This window comes from Heterodontus francisci, chromosome 17 (assembly GCF_036365525.1).
Source record: "Heterodontus francisci isolate sHetFra1 chromosome 17, sHetFra1.hap1, whole genome shotgun sequence".
Classification (NCBI taxonomy): domain Eukaryota; kingdom Metazoa; phylum Chordata; class Chondrichthyes; order Heterodontiformes; family Heterodontidae; genus Heterodontus; species Heterodontus francisci.
In genome coordinates this window covers 33,018,134-33,038,823 of record NC_090387.1, presented here as the reverse complement: position 1 = coordinate 33,038,823, position 20,690 = coordinate 33,018,134, and the positions used below count along the sequence as shown (strand labels likewise).

Below are 20,690 nucleotides of genomic sequence, written 5' to 3'. Positions count from 1 at the left end.
AGTGGCACTTGAGGCAGAAGTACTACCAAGTTAACATTATATTAAAGTTCCCCTTCACCTTTTAAAAAAAATATTTGCTCTTGGGATGTGGAAATTATTTCTCAGGATGTGGGTAGTAGTGGCAAGGCTGCATTTATTATCCATCCCTTATTGCTCTTGGGAAGTAGTGAAGTCCTTGAACCACTGCAGTCCTAGTAGCGAAGGCGCTCCCACAATGCTGCTAGGGAGAGCATGGCTAGGAGAAGAAATTACATGAGAATTCCAAGTGACTTTCTTTCGGTGACCAATTTATGTTTCATGTGTGTTTAAAATCTAGTTTAAAGCTGGATAAAATTAGAATTCTCATGTAATTTCTTTTTGTGTTTCTATGCAATTCTCTTTTTCCAAAGGCAATGATTCCTTGTGAATTAAAAAGTTCCATGGTTGCTGGTTGTCTTTTGGTACCTGACCCAAGTGACTATTAATTCACATGAACCATAGTAGTGAGTGGGAGATCATTTCTCCACGAGGGGCATTTCAATCAGGAATTGTTGTCGATGATTTTAAAGCTAGGTAATTTATTTTGAAACTACAACATCCTTTAACTTATTTTAATTTTCTTTGCAAATAATGTAAACACTAAAAAGGTATAGATATTGATATGCAAGGATGTGGATTAGTGGAAATCATTCTACACAAGTACTAGCTAAAGTAATTAAACATGAAGTCAATACCCAATATGACAAAACGGCTAAATACTAAAAATTGCAAATAATTGAGTCAGCCCTTATGAAGAATTGTAAATCTAAATGAAATGTGAAATACTGCAAGGTAGTCCCAATTCAGAAAGACAATAGCTTAGTTCTGCAGAAGTGAGTGGAACGGAACAGAATTCAGTTTCTTTATGCCATTCAGTGCCTTAATTTCAATCACTACCAAACACTCAAGAATATCAGCTCCCACTTGGTTCAGCAAATCACAGGCGGCTGACAGAGTACCTGCACCAAAGACAAAAATATAGGATTCAATTATTTGTCTTTTAAAAATTAATATCCATAACTTTGTACCTGGTTAAGAATTTTTACGAACTTTCATACCTTTACTTTGAAATGCAGTTTTAACTATCAAATATCAAAGTGACTCCTGACAACACAGCGGCTCACGGACGTCAGAGTGTGCCAAGCTGTGCACATGCACAGCTACATCTTGCCAGGACTAAGTGGCGCATGCGCAGGATGACGGCATCGCGTATCTGTGCCTGGTCCATCCGTTCGCATGCGTGATAAAGTGTCATCGGGTATCCAGCACCCCACTCGGCTGGAGGAAGCAGCTGAATGGGAGACTTTGAAGCTGGAGCTCTCCCCCCTCGGCAACTTGCTCCAGGCATCGACGCTTCCTCCCCTCAGCTGCTCTCTCCAAGCCTAGCTGCTCCCCCGCCCCACTCCTCTGGCTAATTGTTCCTTGCTTCACGCCACCCCACTATCCAGCCACTCGCTCCCCGCCTCCCAGTCGCTAGCTCTAGGCCACGCCGCTTCCCTCCTCTCAGTCACTTGCTCCGACGTAGCCCAGTCATCCCTTGCGGCCCGCCTTGCTTCTTCGGGCGGTGCGTGGAGACTGATCAAACATGGGAGCGAGTGTCCAAGAGGAGGGAAGCAGCGCGGCCTATAACTAGCGGCTGGGGGAAGGAATGGGGGAGCGAACAACCGACTGGAGATCAGGGTGGCGTGAGCGGGGAACAATCGGCTAGGGAAGTGGGGTGGAGCAGTGAGGTCTGGAGCGAGCGGTGGTGGGGTTGGTGGGAAGCGGCTGGTGGGGAGGAGGCGGAGGAAGCGAGTTGCCGAGGGGAGAGAGTGGCCAGTAGGGTGGGAGCTAGTAGTTGCATTAAGGTGAAATCAGTCCTGGTCAGTCAGTCATATAAACGAATCACAATAATGAATTGGCAGCACATTTTATACGCTGCCTGATTTTCTTTTCCATCGATCGGGGTGCCAATTCACCATCTTCAAATGGAAATTCAATCATAAAATTCCTTTTGTATTTAATGGGATTACTGGAATATTAAATGGATCTGAGGTTTACAGTTAGTATCCTATAACTACATAGTAGCATATTACCATGCTTCCATCCAACTTAATGTAAGGTTAGTTTGCTGGAACGATCTAGCCATAAGCATTTTCTGTGATAAATTGAAAATCACCATCTTTAATCCTGGCAGCTGCCTGAACATCGCAGACACTGATGTTCCAGTTGAACAGCCTGCATTTGCTCATGTGCAAGTACTGCACCACCTAACGGTTGTGTTGCCAGCAAACGCAGCCATCAAAAATACACCTTATGCCAGGACTGGTACATTGCTGTACTGTGTATAATGGTCCAAATTTGCTTGCAAGATAACAGCAAGTTAAAGCCATGAACCATTATTAAAGTGTAAATAACCCAGCAATTTATGGCAAAGAATTTGCTGGACAATTTGTACTGCTCTGCCATTAGTCTTGCAACTCAGTGCTCAGATACCCTGTTCCAGCAAATTCTGGACCCACATTACTGTTTAAATGCAAAACACAAAGGTAATCATATATCCTGTACCTCCAGTTGCAAGTAAATCATCAATAATGACAACTTTCTGCTTTGCTTGTACAGCATCACTTTGTATCTCAACTTCATTCTGTAAGAGAGAAAACAAGCCTTTCAGAAGAAGGTGACATTCTGACAGTAATTTATATTACCAGGCTACAATATTTAACTTCTTAAAAAATCAGGATTATACATTAAGAATTACCTGTCCATATTCTAAATTATAGCTTACACACAAGGTTGGCCCTGGCAGTTTTCCTTTCTTTCGAACTGGCACAAAACCAATTCCAAATCTTTGTGCCAAAACTGGGCCAAATAAGAATCCACGGGCATCTAAACCTGTGAACACAAAAATAGAATTACTGTACCATGAAATTTAGCAGCTTGTAATATATACAACAGTGGTATTGCTGAGTAAACCACTACATATAAAAATTCCTGCAGTTTCAGTGAGGACACATTTAATCTTTTATGGATGAGAAGGACGACAAACAACACTTCTACATAAATTCATAGAAGGAAGGAGTCATTTGGAAATGTAGGTGATGAACTAAGCTTCAGCCATTGCCTATTCCACACCACTCTTGGAGGTTTTACTGTCAGCATATCTATGATTTTCGTGTAACAAATAGTATACATTAGTTTCTTCTTTCCCAAGTTTATACCAGTATAAATTAACATGTTTATTTGAACTGTCACTTTATTGATCTTTTCTATTTCTTCCTCTGAAAACTTTTAGCCATCACAATTTTAAAAGAAAAATCTCCCTCCCTTTATCTGAAGGCAATAACTCTTGCTGGGATACAGTTCCACAGATGCTGGCAAGGCTCCAGTATATTAATCAAGTGATCATTTTCAAAAACATTTCAAAATAATGAATATTAGAAGGTTATATGATTGTCCTATTCTCATCCTGAAATACAGGCCATTGGTTAGATAATGGTCAGAAATGGAAACCTGGCAAATTTTTCTCTCTTGAGCTCAAGGGCGAAGAGATCAATTAACTCAACACAGAGACTAGGAATTCTGGTATGCAACACCTAAGCTACTGGGTGGTGCATTCATCAACTCGGCCACTGGGGTAACCAGTCTCAACACTGTCTGTCAAAGAGTCTAATGACACTCACTATCCAGGCGATGAAACAGCCACATGTGAAGCATTATGAAATCAAAGCATTATGAGAAGAGAGCCATCTACGTCCCAAATTCTTGAAGGCCTCTTCCTCTAAAAGTCCCAATTTAAAGGACAAGACCCCTTTTAATACAACTCTCAGACTTACCCGCAATTAAGTCAATCTGGGAAAACTTCTTTCTCAAATGATCTTCGAATAGGTCAACAACTGCATTGAAAGCTTTGGGGTCTTTCAGAAGAGGGAAGATGTCTCTGAAAAAAGAGAGATAACCCAAGAGTACAACAAAGTAGAAGAGTGCTAAGTAAAATAAGTAGAACAGAAAATGCTGTAAACACTCAAGAGGTCAGTCAATATCTGTAAGAGAACAGATGAGTTAATATAGCCAATGTAGACACCTTTTCAGAACCCTTCATCCTGTTCTGAAAAGGGTCTACACCAGTAATGCTAACTCATCTGTTCTGTCCATAGATTCCAATTGACCTGGATGTTTCCAGCATTTTGTGTTTTTCCTTTGAGATTTTCGGCATCTGCAGGTTTTTTTTGCAGAAGAGTAATAAGTGTCTGTTGTCATCAATTGTAAAGAAAGGCTTTAACTAGATTAAACACATTGCATATTTATAGATTCTGAGGGTAGTTATCAATTGACCTACAGAAATTGGATGGAACTAACTTGATCATACCTATCTCAAAGCATTCATGTGTGAAGAAGGACACTGAAGTTGCATGCACAAGGATCAAGAACTATAAGGGGTTTATTACTAGATGGCAGGCAGGCCATATAGACAGTGAAATTCAGTTAGCAATGCAGCCATGAATCTAACAATTAGGTATCCTTCCTCCAAATTGTTTGTACAAATGTATATACCAATCCATAAGAAGTGTAGTTAGCTTCTTGTGATATAAAGATGTGTAAGTATGTATAATTATATATATAAAAAAAAATTCATGCGAATGAAGCTCCTCATCCATGGAACCAGTTATGCAGATTGATTGGAGAAGTTAGCACTGTTTTCCTGAGAGAAAAGAAGGCTGAGAGGAGATTTGATAGAGGTATTCAAAAGCATGTGGGGTCTGGACAGAGTAGATAGGGAAAAATTGTTCCCACTCGTGAAAGAATTGATAACGAGAGAACACAGATTTAAAGTAATTGGTAAAAGAAGCAAAAGCAACAGAGGGAAAACTTTTTCATGCAGCGATTGGTTAAGATCTGGAATGCACTGACAGTGTGGTGGAGGCAGGTTCAATTGAAGCGTTCGAAAGGGAATTAGACTGTTACATGAAAAGGAAGAATGTGCAGGGTTACAGGAAGGCAGCAGGGAAATGGAACTGAGTGAAGTGTTCATTCAGAGAGCCAGTGCAGCCACGATGGGCCGAATGCCCTCCTTCTGCACTTTAACAATTGTGATTCTGTAATGTATATACTATATAAAGAAACACAGAAGCCTTTCTGCACATTATGTTGGTGAGGGTGGCTAAAGGGATTGTCAGCTTTATATTCAGTCTTGGAGACATTTGTGTCACTTGGAAAACCAACAGCAGATCAACATCAGGTAAACCTTTCAGGATTGAGATGAGGAGAAATTTCTTCACCCAGAGAGTGGTGAGCCTGTGGAATTCGCTACCACAGAAAGCAGTTGAGGCCAAAACATTGTATGTTTTCAAGAAGGAGTTAGATAAAGCTCTTGGGTCTAAAGGGATCAAAGGGTATGGGGCAAAAGCGGGAACAGGTTACTGAGTTGGATGATCAGCCATGATCGTAATGAATGGCGGAGCAGGCTCGAAGGGCCAAATGGCCCACTCCTGCTCCTATTTTCTATGTTTCTATGTAAGAAAGTCTACTTTAACAAATTGCGGGCAACAAGAACTATAACTCTTTTCTACTTTCTATACATCACTAAAGAAATTACAGATTACCACCAATTTCAGAGAGCAAATATTTTAAAAATTATTTATCTACATTTTAAAGTAGATTTATTCCAATTACTAATTGAAATCAAACTAGTTATCACCAGGAAATAGTGGGTATTATATTGGGTTGCAATTCAGGATCACCTATTAATTAACCAAACAGTTTTGGCCTCCTACAGCTGCTACTGGATTTAGTAGTTAAAATGTGATATGCACATAGCAGCACATCACCAGAACAGTATTGTAGTGCAAAATGGAAGGCAGAACCACAAACTACATGTCAGCAGTTCTATTCCGGTAACCTTTTTGTCAAATCACTAGACTTTTGGAACTCAGATAAAATTATTTAATGTGAACACAGCAGTAACTTCCAAAGCCAGATGCTTATAGCTATATATTTGAGTGGATTCTAAAATGTTAAACATGCTAGTGAGGATTATCTAAAAAGTTACTATACTTCATGAAGTATTCACTAGTTGTTAAGTGTCACGAGTGTTTACTGGATATCAATTGAGTCTTAATTGTACTCCGATGGCAGGTATTAATTAGCAACTCTGTGCATATATAGGACCAGACTGAAAGAGGAATTGTTAGTTGGAGGTGCATGATATGCAATGTATATCTTTGTAAATAAAACCTAAACTGTCTAAAGACTAGGCTCCAGTGTTCTACCCTTCACTAAAATAAAAGCAAAATACTGCGGATGCTGGAAATCTGAAATAAAAACAAGAAATCCTGGAATCACTCAGCAGGTCTGGCAGCATCTGTGGAAAGAGAAGCAGAGTTAACGTTGAAGGGTCACTGACCCCGAACGTTAACTCTGCTTCTCTTTCCACAGATGCTGCAAGACCTGCTTAGTGATTCCAGCATTTCTTGTTTTTATTCTACCCTTCACTGTCGAGCTGCGTCAGTTCTCATGAGGACGTGAAAGGAGTTATACAAATAAAGGTTCTCCTTAATAATTACCCGTTTTATCTGAAGTCCTGTATTGATTATAGAAAGTATAGCAAGTGCTTTGAACTGTATGGCATAAATCATAGTTCATGATCATTAGTGATGCACAAGTCCAAAGAAATATTTTTCAGTGTCAACAGGCCTAATTAACTAGTTTTGCCTTGTTCTTAACGCATGGAAACAATTTCTTACATGACAACCGACAGAGACTTTGGAAAAGGTTCAGAGGAGAGCGGCAAGGTCGGTACCCAGTGTAAAGCAGATCAATCAACTAGATAGGCATAAAACGCCGAGTCCATTTATGTCTAGACTCCGAGACAATCTGACAGAGGTTTTTAATGAAGAGATTATACTGTGCTTATAGCGACAGATTACTTCAATTAGATAGGTTAGAAGATCAAGGGATCATGCATATAAGTTATATATGGACACAACTGCTGTGTGTTGGGCTTGCTGTGAATGATGCTTATGGCATCATGACTGTGTGGAGCAGGATCAATAGACCAGTTGGTCTTTTCCGTTCCATCAGTTTTATATTTTTACAAGTCCAAAGAAATGCAAACTCAATTTAAATTTTAAAATTCTTCCAATAGTGATGATGCTTAATGAGATCATACTGGAAAGAACAGTCATGAGGAACAGCATGACAAATCACTTGGCAACAGTTTTTTTAGACTGTTGCATTATACCCCATTATGTTCCCTGAAACATTTACAGCATATTGGCCTGGATTTTGCTTGGGCAATGGTGACAAAGCTGTCGGCATTTGGCGTCGTTGCACAGTGGAAAGGCCCAGCAACTTCTGGAGTGTGCTCACTACAGCACGTAAATCCCAAAGTTGTGCTGGGCCAATCTCTGCTGTGCCATATCAGTCACTGACCTATTGATTAAAACAAGATCTTTGGAAGTAGCGAGAACTTGGGCTGTTTACCTCCTAACAATGAATTATTCTGACTGAAAAACTTTAGAGCTTTCAAGGCATTAAGAGCCTCCTCCTATTTTGCAAATAATTAACAAGGATACCATCACCAAAAGGCAACTTTCAAAATGGCTGTTAGACATGGGCAGATTTTGCAACTCTCCCTGAATTTAATTATCAGACTTTTTAAATGTTAAAATGGATTTAACAAGATTTATCTGACTTTTGAAATGTATATGACTTTTTAGCATAATTTATCGGATTGTAAATGTTTCAATGTATATCACTTTTAAAAATATTTATCAGACTTATAAATATATTTTATTAAAATGATTCTGATCAAATTTCTCTTCAATGCATAAATTTATGATTTTGTAAAGTCTGATCAAATTAATCTGACGCAATCTCTTGTTCCAATAACTTTTTAACATGACAGTTACTGCAGCAGCTTGGTTTTGACATTCAGCAGTTGTGGCTTCCAGTCACTGAATCACGTGATCTGTGCTTTCCACCCATGTTACTGAACACTGAGGCCTGTGCCATGAGGGAACCCTCTCCCCTTACAGCTGAAACTCTCACCCCCACCATCGCATTAGGCAAGTTTGTAGCTTAGACTGAGGTTAGTGTCGAGTGCTGTCACTTTGCCGTTGACCACGAAATCTGGGCCAATATATGCGTAGATAATTGAAGAATTCTTAAAACTAATATAGAGGAAAGTCAGCATGGATTTGAAAAGGGCAAATCGTGTTTGGCTAACTTGATTGAATTTTTTGCTGAGATAACAGAGGGTGGACGAGGGCAGTGCAGTTGATGATGCGTATATAAGCTTTCAAAAAATGTTTGATGAAGTACTGCATATTAGGCTTGTTAGCAAAATAGCAAAAATGAGTTAAAAGGGCAGGAGAAGCATGGATACAAAGTTGGCTAAGGTACAGAAAACAGTTGTGGTGAATGGCTGTTTTTTGAACTGGAGGGAGGTATATAGTGAAGTTACCAAGGGTTCACTACAGGAACACTGTTGCTTTTGATATACATTAATGACTTGGACTTGAGGGTACAGAGCACAATTTTGAAATTTGCTGATTACACGACTTGGAACTGTACTAACAGTGAGGAAGTCCGTAATAGATTTCAAGAGGACAAACAGACTGGTGGAATGCACAGACGTATGGCAGATGGAATTCAATGCAGAAAATTACAAGGTGATATATTTTGGTAGGAAGAATGAGGAGAGACAAACAAGCTAAATAGTACAATTTTAAAGAGGGTGCAAGAACAGAGACCTGGGGGTATTTGTGTACAAATCTTTGAAGGTGACAGGACAGGTTAACAAAGCAGTTAAGAAAGTATATGGGATACTGGGCTTTTAGGAGACAGGAGTACAAAAGCCAGGAAATTATGCTAAACCTATATACACAACAGTGGTTTTCTCTCAGCTGGAGTACTGTGTCAAATTCAGGGCCGCACACTCTAGGAAGGACAAGGCGGCTTTGGAGATGATACAGAAGCGATTTATTACAATGGTTCAAGGGTTGAAGAATTATAGTTACGTGGATAAACTGGAGATGCTGGGATTATCCTTGTTATAGCAGAGACCAAGAGGAAATTTGATAGCACTGTTTGGAAACATCTCCTCATCCAAACCGTCAAACCCTTTCAGTACAGCTGGACATGCGGCCAACTTACTTACACATTTCTCGGTCTTAAAGGGCACATTTTTCTCTTACACCCAATTATCTGGCTGTGGGCATAAAGGGAAAACAGGCAGGGAGGATGGAGCACTTACCTTCCAGTAGAGGAGCAGACCTGCGGGAAGACCACGGAGTGGATAAATAGACCTCGAGGATCGCGTCCTAGAGCACTCACCTTCCGGGACAACAGCAAAGAGGAGTCCAGGCGCGCCAGAGTTTGAAAACAAAGTGAGCAGTGATGTCACAGAAAAGCTGCAAGCTGATTGGTTGGTGAGTAACTGTTGTTAGGGAATAACTCTAAATAACTGGGTTAGTACACTACTGTTAGGGTGTGTGTAAATAGCTTACTAATAAAGAACAAGTGAGTAGCTGGGTTTTTTTTTTAGTATGGTTTATTTTAACTAGTGAACTGAATTGATTTTTAGTAGGATTTATCAGTACTAGTAATATTTTATTAATAATGCTAAGGTGTTGTAGTATGGTTAAGGTTTTTTTTAGCAGTAGCAAAGGGTCAACTAATAAATAAAGGAATGGCAGGGTTGCTTCAACCAGAGAGTGCACCTCCTGTGCTTTGTGGGAGCTCCAGGATGCTTCCAGTATCCTGGAGAACCATTTGTGCAGGAAGTGTCGTCAACTGAAGCAGCATGAGCTCCAGGTTTTGGAATTTGAACAGCAGCTGGAAACACTGCGGTGCATTCATGAGGATGAGAGCTACGTGGATAGCACGTTTATAGATGTGGTCACCCCACAGATTAAAAGAGTATGCAGGGAGAGAGGGAATGGGTGACCACCAGGCAGTCAAAAAGAATCAGGCAGGATGTGCAGGAGACCCCTGAGTGCATCTCACTGTCCAACAGGTATTCAGTTCTGAATACTGAGGAAAGTGATGCTTCACGTGGGGAGTGCAGCCAGAGCCAAGTCCATGGCACCACAGGTGGCTCAGCTGCACAGTGGGGTACAGGGAAGACAGGAAAGGCCATAGTGATATGTGAATCAATACTCAGGGAAACAGACAGACATTTCTGTGGCCAAAGACATGAATCCAGGATGGTGTGTTGCCTCCCTGGTGCCAGGGTCAAGAGTGTCACTGAGCGGCTGCAGAGCATCCTGAAGGAGCAGGGCGAACAGCCAGCAGTCGTAGTCCACATCGGAACCAACAACATAGGTAGAAAGAGGGATATGGTTTTGCAGTCAGAATTTAGGGAGCTAGGTAAAAAATTAGCAAGCAGGACCTCAAAAGTATTAAACTCCGGATTACTCCCAGTGCCACATGTAAGCGAGTATAGAAACAGAAGGATAAGACAGATGAATGCATGGCTGGAAAGATGGTGCAGGAGGGAGGGCTTTAGATTCCTGGGGCATTGGGACCGGCTCTGGGGGAGATGGGACCTGTACAGGCCAGACGGGTTGCACTGAACAGAGCTGGAACTGAGTTCCTTGCGGGATGTTTTGCTAGTGCCGTTGGGGAGAGTTTAAACTAGTTTGGCAGGGGGATGGGCACCTGAGGATACACTCAGCTGGGACAAAATCAGAAATTAAAATGGAAGGCAGAAAATTAATGGATGAGTCTGGAAGACAGAGGAAACAAGGGTTAGAAAATAAAAAAACGTTTGGCAATCCTCAAGGGTATCTATTTCAATGCAAGGAGTATAGCAAATAAAGCAGATGAGCTGAGGGCACAGATAGACATGTGGCTGTATGATATCATAACTAGTACAGAAACATGGCTTAAGGAGGGACAGGAATAGCAGCTCAATGTTCCTGGTTACAGGGGTTTCAGATGCGATAGGGAGGGGGATAAGAAAGAGGGGGGTGGGGAAGAGGCAAATTTGGTCAGGGAAACTATTACAGTTGTAAGATTCATCAAATGAGGCCATATGGATTGAGCTAAGGAACAAAAAAGGGGAAATCACACTGCTGGGAGTGTACTATAGACCCCCATACAGTCAGAGGGAGATAGAAGAGCAGATATGTAGGCAAATCTGAGAAGTGCAAGAGCAATAGGGCAGTAACAGTAGAGTTTTTAAAAAAATTACCCCAATATTAACTGGGATAGTTTTAGTGTGAAAGGAATTGAGGGAGCAAAATTCTTGCAGTGCATTCGGGAGAACTTTTTTGCGCAGTACGTAGCAAGTCCCAACAACAGAGGGCACAGTTTTAGGAAGTGAAGATTGGCAGGTGGAAGGAGTGGCAGTAGGAGAGCATTTTGGTGGAGGGTAGTGATCATCATTCAGTCAGTTTTAACATAATTACGGAAAAGGACAGAGATAGAACAGGAGTTAGAGTTCTCAACTGGGGCAAGGCCAATTTTACTAAACTGAAGGGTGATTTAGCAAAAGTGGACTGGAAACTGTCACTTGTTTGTAAATCAGTGTCAGAACTGCAGGAGGCATTCAAAGGGGAGATTCAAGGCGTTTAGGGTAAACATGTTCCCACAAAGAGAAAGGGTGAGCCGGCCAAATCTACAGCCTATGGATGTCAAGGAGACGACAGGGCAAGATAAGGCAGAAAAGGAAAGCTTATGTCTGACACCAAGAATTCAATACTACAGAAAGCTGAGAGGAGCATAGAAAGCAGAGGGCTGAAATCAAAAAGGAAATTAGGAAAGCAAAGAGAGGGCATGAAAGAATATTGGCAAGTAAAATCAAGGTGAACTCAAAGATGTTTTATCAATACATTAAGAGTAAGAGGATAACTAAGGAGAGAGTAGGGCCCATAAAAGACCAAAAAGGTAACCTATGTGTAGAAGCGGAAGATATTGGTATGGTTCCTAATGAATACTTTGTGTCTGTCTTCACAAAAGTCGGGGACGATGCAGATATTTCAGTTAAGGAGGAAGAGTGTGAAGTATTGGATGTGATAAACATAGGGAGAGAAGAAGCATTAATGGGATTATCATCCTTGAAAGGGCCAGATGAAATATATCCTAGGCTAATAAAAGCAAAGGAGGAAACAGCAGAAGGTCTAACCATCATTTTCCAGTCCTCACTGGATAAGGGTGTGATGCTGGAGGATTGGAGAATTGCAAACATTGTAACTGTTTAAAAAGGGAGCGAAGGTTAGACAGAATAATTACAGGCCAGTCAGTCTAAACTCTGTAGTGGGCAAATTATTGGAATCAATTCTAAGAGAGACAGGATAAACTGTCACTTAGAAAGGCACAGGTTAATCCAGGATATTCAGCACAGATTTGTTAAGTGAAGATCTTGTTTGACCAACTTAATCAAATTTTTTTGAATAAGTAACAAGGAAGATAGATGAGAGTAGTGCAGCTGATGTGGTCTACATGCATTTTAGCAAGGCTTTTGACAAGATCCCATATGGCAGACTGGTTAAAAAAAATAAAATCCCATGGGATCCAGGGACATGCAGCAAGGTGGATACAAAATTGGCTCACTGTCAGGAAACAAAGGGTAATCGTTGACGGCTATTTTAGTGACTGGAGAGCTGTTTCCAGTGGTGTTCCGCAGGGCTCAGTACTGGGTCCTCTGCTTTTTGTGGTGTATATTAACGATTTGGACATAAACGTAGGGGGCACGATCAAGAAGTCTGCGGACGACACAAAGATTGGCTGTGTGGTAGATAGCGAGGATAGCTGTAGGCTGCAGGAAGATACTGATGGTCTGGTCAGATGGGCAGAAAAGTGGCAAATGGAATTCAACCTGGAGAAGTGAGAGGTGATGCATTTGGAGAGGTCAAACAAGGCAAAGGATACACGATTAATGGGAAAATACTGAGAAGTGTAGAGGAAGTAAGGGACCTTGTAGTGAATGTCCACAGATCCCTGCAGGTAGCAGGACAGGTTGATAAGGTGGGTAAGAAGACATATGGAATCCTTTCCTTTATTAGCCGAGGTATAGAATACAAGAGCAGGGAGGTTATGCTGGAACTGTATAACTCATTGGTTAGGCAGTTCTAGTCACCTCACCTCAGAAAAGGATGTAATTGCACTGGAGAGGGTACAGAGGAGACTCACAAGGATGTTGCCAGGACTGGTAAAATGCAGCTATGAGGAAAGATTGGATAGGCTGGGGTTGTTCTCCGTGGAACAGAGAAGGCTGAGAGGAGAGCCGATTGAAATGTACAAAATTTTGAATGGCCTGTATAGAGTGGAAGTGAAGGGTCTATTCACCTTAGCAGAGAGGTCAGTGATGAGGCAGCATTGATTTAAAGTGATTGGTAGAAAAATTAGAGGGGAGAGGAGGAAGAACTTTTTCACCCAGAGGGTGGTGATGGTCTGGAACTCACTGCATGAAAGGGTAGTTGAGGCAGAGACCTTCAACTCATTCAAAAGGAGTCTAGATATGCACCTCAAGTGCCGTAAACTGCAGGGCTACCGACCAAATGCTGGAAGGTGGGATTAGAATAGGTGGATCGTTTTTCCGCCGGCAGACACAATGGGATAATAAAAGCAAAATACTGCAGATGCTGGAAATCTGAAATAGAAACAAGAAATGCTGGAAATATTCAGCAGGTCTGGCAATATCTGCAGAGAGCGAAGCAAAGTTAACGTTTCGGGTCACTGACTTGAAACGTTAACTCTGCTTCTCTCTCCACAAATGCTGGCAAACCAGCATTTCTTGTTTCTATTGCAAACAGGATGGGCCAAGTAGTCTCTTTCTATGCCTTACACTTTATGATTCTATGATTGAAGGAAGCCCGCCTTCTTTTCCTCTATGAATTCTGCCTTATAGTTAATAATTTTCTCAAAGATGTAATCAGGGGGCCAAGGAATTCCACTTCCTCAATACTGTCCAACAAACCCCCAGCACGTTGCTTACACAAGTAACGGCCTTTGCCACAGCTGATCAATGTCGATTGCAAAAAAAAATCCAAAATACCGAGAGACTCTAGCAGTGGTTCTATACTTTAAGCAGTACCTCACAGGGACCAGGTGCATAGCCCCCTTCACCGATAAAGAGGGGGAGAGGAGAAACTCACTGAAATATGATGCCCTGTTTGGGGAAGTTGGGAAATATCTTGATCCCGCTGCGCACCAGCTGCAGCTTCTCTTCATGCAGCTCCGCCTCGGAACACATCCTCGCACCGTCTCTGTGAACATCAAAGCTCAAAACTCGCCTGTACGTTCACCCGCCAGTCTGGCACAAACCTCCTCATTAGTACAGAAGGCGGAACAGGACGAGGCGGAACTCACTATGAGACGTACAATGGGCCCACTGCCGGCGCTTTTTGCGCCCACTATTGGCGGCGCAACCCAATTGGGCGGGAAGACCGGCGAGGGAGGCGTTGTTTAAAGGCTGTGTGCACCTCTTAAAGGGGCGGTGCAGTCTTGGTCGGGCTCGAAATTACAACAATTTTTCCACTGTCAGAGCAGCCAGATGTTTGCAGATAGTGACGTGGGGTCTCTGGTAGACGGATAGGTACCAGTAGGAGTGAAGAGCTTTTTCCAGGGTGTCCAGGCAAATTGCACGGCAGCAGTGCAGAGAGAGAGACCAGTCATGTGAATGGCACCAGCATAAATCCCTGTAGTTGGCAACAAATGAACTTTTCCTACAAGTCATTTTTATTGTTGTGGTTGATCACCGTTTCAAAACAGAAAATCCTTGGTTACTGCCTCCATTCTCCAATCCTTAAATCCTATATCCCTCTTCATGTATTTGTCAGTCTACAACTCCTCATGAAGGAAAGACCTTGCATTTATTTATATAGTGCCTTTCACCTCCTCAGGATGTCACTAAGCAATTCATAGCTTATGAAATATTTCTGAAGCGTACTGAAAATGAAATGTAGGGAACGTGGTAGCCAATTTACAGGACAGCAAGGTTCCCTTCCTCAACCTCTCCACCTGTCATTCCTCCTTTAAAATGCTCTTTAAAACCTACCTCTTCAATCAAGCTTTCAGTTATCTGCCCTAATATTTCCTTATGTAGCTCAGTGTCAAATTTTGTTTGATAATGCTCCTGTGAAATGCCTCAAGAGGGCGGCACAGTGGTTAGCACAGCAGCCTCACAGCTCCAGGGACCCGGGTTCGATTCTGGGTACTCCTGTGTGGAGTTTGCAAGTTCTCCCTGTGACCGCGTGGATTTTCTCTGGGTGCTCCGGTTTCCTCCCACAGCCAAAGACTTGCAGGTGATAGGTAAATTGTCCATTGTAAATTGTCCCTAGTGTAGGTAGGTGGTAGGGAATATGGGATTACTGCAGGGTTAGTATAAATGGGTGGTTGTTGGTCGGCACAGACTCGGTGGGCCAAAGGGCCTGTTTCAGTGCTGTATCTCTAAATAAAATAAAGTTTTGCTACATTAAAGGTGCGATATAGATGCAAGTTGTTGTACTTGCTGGGATGCACAGACAAACTGCAGTCTGACTTGCAATGCAGTACAAAGTTCTATGTGTAATTGCTTTGATGTGTGAGTAGAACTCTGCCTTCCTGGAAGGTTATCTATTCATTAGATTTGCTTTGTATGTCACATATTCTTTATTTGGACATCGTCATTCTGTCACGCTTCTAGGTGGTGTCTCAATAAGATTTTCCCGTGATATAAGCTACCTGTCACAGTCATGCCTGTAAGTTTCACAATTCTAGTGCGAGATGGAGCTTCATATTCCAGCTACTACAGATCTCCATATTTAAGCCTACATCACCATCGCTAATGCACTCATGGAAATTCACTTTGTCCTGACTTTGCATTGGCAATGCCACAGGAGATCCACCAATGTATACTAAAATATAAGACACTAATTGAGTGTCAGGCGTGTTCTGACAAAGTTTCATCGACCTGAAACATTTCCTCTGTTTCTCTTACCACAGATGCTACCAGATCTGCTAAGTATTTCCAGCATTTTCTGTTTTTATGTCATTCTTGTACTTGATTGGCTCAAATATTTTCATAAAGCAGCAACAATTCAAATCTTGGGGATACTGTGGTGCAAATGATTCAATCACAAGTGAATAAAAAGGATAAAAAAGAAAGACATGCATTTACATAGCGTCTTTGATGACCACCAGACATCCCAAAGCGCTTTACAGCCAATGAAGTACTTTTGAAGTGTAGTTACTGTTGTAATATAGGAAATGTGGCAGCTAATTTGTGCACAGCAAGCCCCCACAAACAGTAATGTGCTACCGAACAGATAATCCATTTTTGTGATGTTGATTAAGGGACAAATATTGGCCAGGACACCAGGGATAACTCCCCCCCTGCTCTTCTTCAAAAATAGTGCCATGGGATCTTTTACATCCACCTGAAAGGGCAGACGGGACCTCGATTTAAAAACAGCACCTTTGATAGTGCGGGAGTGCTCCCTCAGTACTGAACTGGAGTATCAGCCTAGATTGTTGTGCTTAAGTCCTGGAGTGGGACTTGAATCCACAACCATCTGACTCAGAGGGGATAGTGCTACAAACTGACCGATGGCTGACCCTGCAAATAGGGAAGCTACCAATAAACAAGTAAAACAAATTAAAAAGGAGAAAGAAATTCAGTTTTTTATTGATGTAAAGGAACTCCTTGGAGGAAAGCAGTCTAAGAGGGAGCTGCATTTAATTGGTTTGCCCATTTAAGACCACAAAATAAATTGATTTAAAGAAACACAACATGAAGCTAATTGGAGAGTTATTGCTGAGGGAAGGTTATCTCTATATTGGCAGATAAACTTCCTTCAGTAAATTAAAAATTAATAGCCTGTAATTTTTTTTAATGACAAATGTAAAATTTCTTCTGTGGTATCTATCAGCTGTGGAAAACTTCTACTAACAGTGCAAACAATACTTCCATAATGGGAATTTGTCTTGAATGGGAATTCAATGCTGAGCCTTTCACTGGAGATGCTCACCTCTGCCAGATAGGTGGCTGAAGGAAAAGGAAGAAGGGGGCATGGGAACAGGGCAAGCTAATTGGACGCCATGACTGCTTATTCATAGAATAAACACTAAGTTGGGTTGAACAGCCTGTTTCCATGTTGTAATTCTATAAAGTGTGGACACTGAATGGATATATTCAATGGTCAGGTTTACACCTTTGCCACAGTACTGAAACAGTTCTTATCAAAGACATAAATGACATTCTATATGCCTGTGACAAAGGTAAACTTTCCCTCTTTGTCCTTCTTGAGTTATCTGCAGCCTTTAATGCGGTTGACCTCGTCACCCTCCTCCAATGCCTCTTCACTGTCTTCCAGCTGGATGGGATTGCTCTCACGTGGTTACAAACATATGAATTAGGAGCAGGAGAAGGCCACTCAGTCTCCCGAGCCTGCTCCGCCATTCAATAAGATCATAGCTGATCAGATTGTAACCTCAATTCCATATTGCCTCCAACCACCAATAACTTTTCACCTGCTTGCTTATCAAGAATCTATCTCTCTTTGGCCTCCTTATCTCGAGAGACAATGGATAAGCGCCTGGAGGTGGTCAGTGGTTTGTGAAGCAGCGCCTGGAGTGGCTCTAAAGGCCAATTCTAGAGTGACAGGCTCTTCCACAGGTGCTGCAGATAAAATTGTTTGTCAGGGCTGTTACACAGTTGGCTCTCCCCTTGCGCCTCTGTCTTTTTTCCTGCCAACTACTAAGTCTCTTCGACTCGCCACACTTTAGCCCCGTCTTTATGGCTGCCCGCCAGCTCTGGCGAACGCTGGCAACTGACTCTCACGACTTGTGATCAATGTCACAGGATTTCATGTCGCGTTTGCAGACGTCTTTAAAGCGGAGACATGGACGGCCGGTGGGTCTGATACCAGTGGCGAGCTCACTGTACAATGTGTCTTTGGGGATCCTGCCATATTCCATGCGGCTCACATGGCCAAGCCATCTCAACGCCGCTGACTCAGTAGTGTGTATAAGCTGGGGATGTTGGCCGCCTCGAGGACTTCTGTGTTGGAGATACGGTCCTGCCACCTGATGCCAAGTATTCTCCGGAGGCAGCGAAGATGGAATGAATTGAGACGTCGCTCTTGGCTGACATACGTTGTCCAGGCCTCGCTGCCATCGAGCAAGGTACTGAGGACACAGGCCTGATACACTCGGACTTTTGTGTTCCGTGTCAGTACGCCATTTTCCCACACTCTCTTGGCCAGTCTGGACATAGCAGTGGAAGCCTTTCCCATGCGCTTGTTGATTTCTGCATCTAGAGACAGGTTACTGGTGATAGTTGAGCCTAGGTAGCTGAACTCTTGAACCACTTCCAGAGCGTGGTCGCCATTATTGATGGATGGAGCATTTCTGACGTCCTGCCCCATGATGTTCGTTTTCTTGAGGCTGATGGTTAGGCCAAATTCATTGCAGGCAGTCGCAAACCTGTCGATGAGACTCTGCAGGCACTCTTCAGTGTGAGATGTTAAAGCAGCATCGTCAGCAAAGAGGAGTTCCCTGATGAGGACTTTCCGTACTTTGGACTTCACTCTTAGACAGGCAAGGTTGAACAACCTGCCCCCTGATCTTGTGTGGAGGAAAATTCCTTCTTCAGAGGACTTGAACGCATGTGAAAGCAGCAGGGAGAAAAAAATCCCAAAAAGTGTGGGTGCGAGAACACAGCCCTGTTTCACGCCACTCAGGATAGGAAAGGGCTCTGATGAGGAGCCACCATGTTGAATTGTGCCTTTCATATTGTCATGGAATGAGGTGATGATACTTAGTAGCTTTGGTGGGCATCCAATCTTTTCTAATAGTCTGAAGAGACCACGTCTGCTGACGAGGTCAAAGGCTTTGGTGAGATCAATGAAAGCAATGTAGAGGGGCATCTGTCGTTCACGGCATTTCTCCTGTATCTGACGAGGGGAGAACAGCATGTCAACGGTCGATCTCTCTGCACGAAAGCCACACTGTGCCTCAGGGTAGACGCGCTCAGCCAGCTTCTGGAGCCTGTTTAGAGCGACTCGAGCAAAGACTTTCCCCACTATGCTGAGCAGGGAGATTCCACGGTAGTTGTTGCAGTCACCGCGGTCACCTTTCTTGCTTGCTTATCAAGAATCTATCTACCTCTGCCTTAAAATATTCAAAAACTCTGCTTCCATCGTCTTTTGAGGAAGAGAGTTCCAAAGAGCCATGACCCTCAGAGAAAAAATTTCTCCTCATCTCTGTCTTAAATGGGTGACCCCTTATTTTTAAACAGTGACTAGTAAACCTTTTCTGAACTCCCAACGCATTTACATCTTTCCTTAAATAAGAAGACCAATGCTGTATACAGTTCTCCAGATGTGGTCTCACCAATGCCCTGTATAACTGAAGCATAACCTCCCAACTTTTGTATTCAATTCTCCTTACAATAAATGATAACATTCTGTTCGCTTTCCTAATTACTTGCTGTACCTACATACTAACGTTTTGCGATTCATGCACTCGGACAGCCAGCTCCCTCTGCATCTCAGAGCTCCGCAATCTCTCGCCATTTAGATAATATGCTTCTTTTTTATTCTTTCTGCCAAAATGGACAATTTCACATTTTCCCACATTATACTCCATTTGCCAGATCTTTGCCCACTCACTTAACCTATCTATATCCCTTTATAGCCTCCTATGTCCCCTTCACAAATTACTTTCCTACCTATTTTTGTGTCATCAGTAAATTTAGCAACTATACCTTTGGTCCTTTCATCCAAGTCATTTATATAAATTGTAAAAAGTTGAGGCCCCAGCACTGATCCCTGTGGCACACCACTTGTTACATCTTGCCAACCAGAAAATGACCCATTTATGCCTACTCTGTTAGCTAGCCAATCTTCTATCCATGCCAAAATGTTACCCCCTACACCATGAGCTTTTATTTTCCACAATAACCTTTGATGTGGCACCTTATCAAATGCCTCTGGAAATCTAAGTACAGTACATCCACCGGTTCTCCTTTATCCACAGTACTTGTTACTTCTTCAAAGAACTCCAATAAATTAGTTAAACATGATTTCCCTTTCACAAAACTATGTTGACTCTGCCTGATTACTTTGAATTTTTCTAAGTGCCCTGCTATAACGTCTTTAATAATAGTTTCTAACATTATGCCTATGACAGATGTCAAGCTAACTGGCCTGCAGTTTTCTGCTTTCTGTCTCCCTCCCTTTTTGAATAAAGGAGTTACATTGGCTATTTTCCAATCTAATGGAACCATCTCTGAATCTAGGGAATTTTGGAAAATCAAAATCAATGCATTAACTATCTCACTAGCCACTTCTTTTAAGACACTAGGATGAAGTCCATCAGGACCCAGGGACTTGTCAGCTCTCAGCTCCAATAATTTGCTCAGTACCACTTCCCTGGTGATGTAATTTTCTTGACTTCCTCCATTCCATTTCCTGATTTACAGCTATTTCTGGGATGTTACTTGTATCCTCTATCGTGAAGACTGATGCAAATTCATCTGCCATCTCCTTATTTTCCATTATTAATTCCCCAGACTCACTTTCTAGAGGACCAACGCTCATTCCATTCTTATCTATGTAATTGTGGCAACAGAATCACTTGCAGTGGCTTCTCTTGCTTCTCCCACATCGTTACCTCTGGTGTCCCCCAAGAATCTATCCTTGGTTCCCTCCTATTTTTACATGCTGTCCCTCGGCGACATCATCCAAAAGCATGGCGTTTGTTTT

At 42.2% G+C, this 20,690-nt stretch overlaps 1 protein-coding gene across 2 annotated transcripts; it reads right to left on the bottom strand.

Annotated features, from left to right (window-relative positions):
- Positions 1-575: 575 nt before the first annotated feature.
- Positions 576-14,395, bottom strand: aprt (adenine phosphoribosyltransferase). Of its 2 annotated transcripts, none has more exons than XM_068049881.1 (5): positions 14,100-14,395; positions 3,834-3,937; positions 2,786-2,892; positions 2,566-2,644; positions 576-977 (listed from the first exon to the last, which is right to left on the bottom strand). In XM_068049881.1, the coding sequence occupies exons 1-5, from the start codon at positions 14,195-14,197 to the stop codon at positions 838-840; spliced, it is 528 nt and encodes a 175-aa protein (XP_067905982.1). In that variant the 5' UTR covers positions 14,198-14,395; the 3' UTR covers positions 576-837. The 2 variants fall into 2 exon arrangements, with proteins under 2 accessions (XP_067905982.1, XP_067905981.1); XM_068049880.1 differs by having other exon boundaries at positions 2,759-2,892; positions 14,100-14,393.
- Positions 14,396-20,690: the final 6,295 nt, after the last annotated feature.

What these genes read in the sequence shown, in the direction of transcription:
- aprt (XM_068049880.1), bottom strand. Translation starts at nt 14,197, where the DNA reads ATGTGTTCCGAGGCGGAGCTGCATGAAGAGAAGCTGCAGCTGGTGCGC. An exon ending in CCAGATTGACTTAATTGCGG is followed by an intron (nt 2,893 to 3,833) that starts GTAAGTCTGAGA and finishes TTGTGTTCACAG; the next exon opens with GTTTAGATGCCCGTGGATTC. An exon ending in ATAATTTAGAATATGGACAG is followed by an intron (nt 2,645 to 2,758) that starts GTAATTCTTAAT and finishes TCTCTCTTACAG; the next exon opens with AATGAAGTTGAGATACAAAG.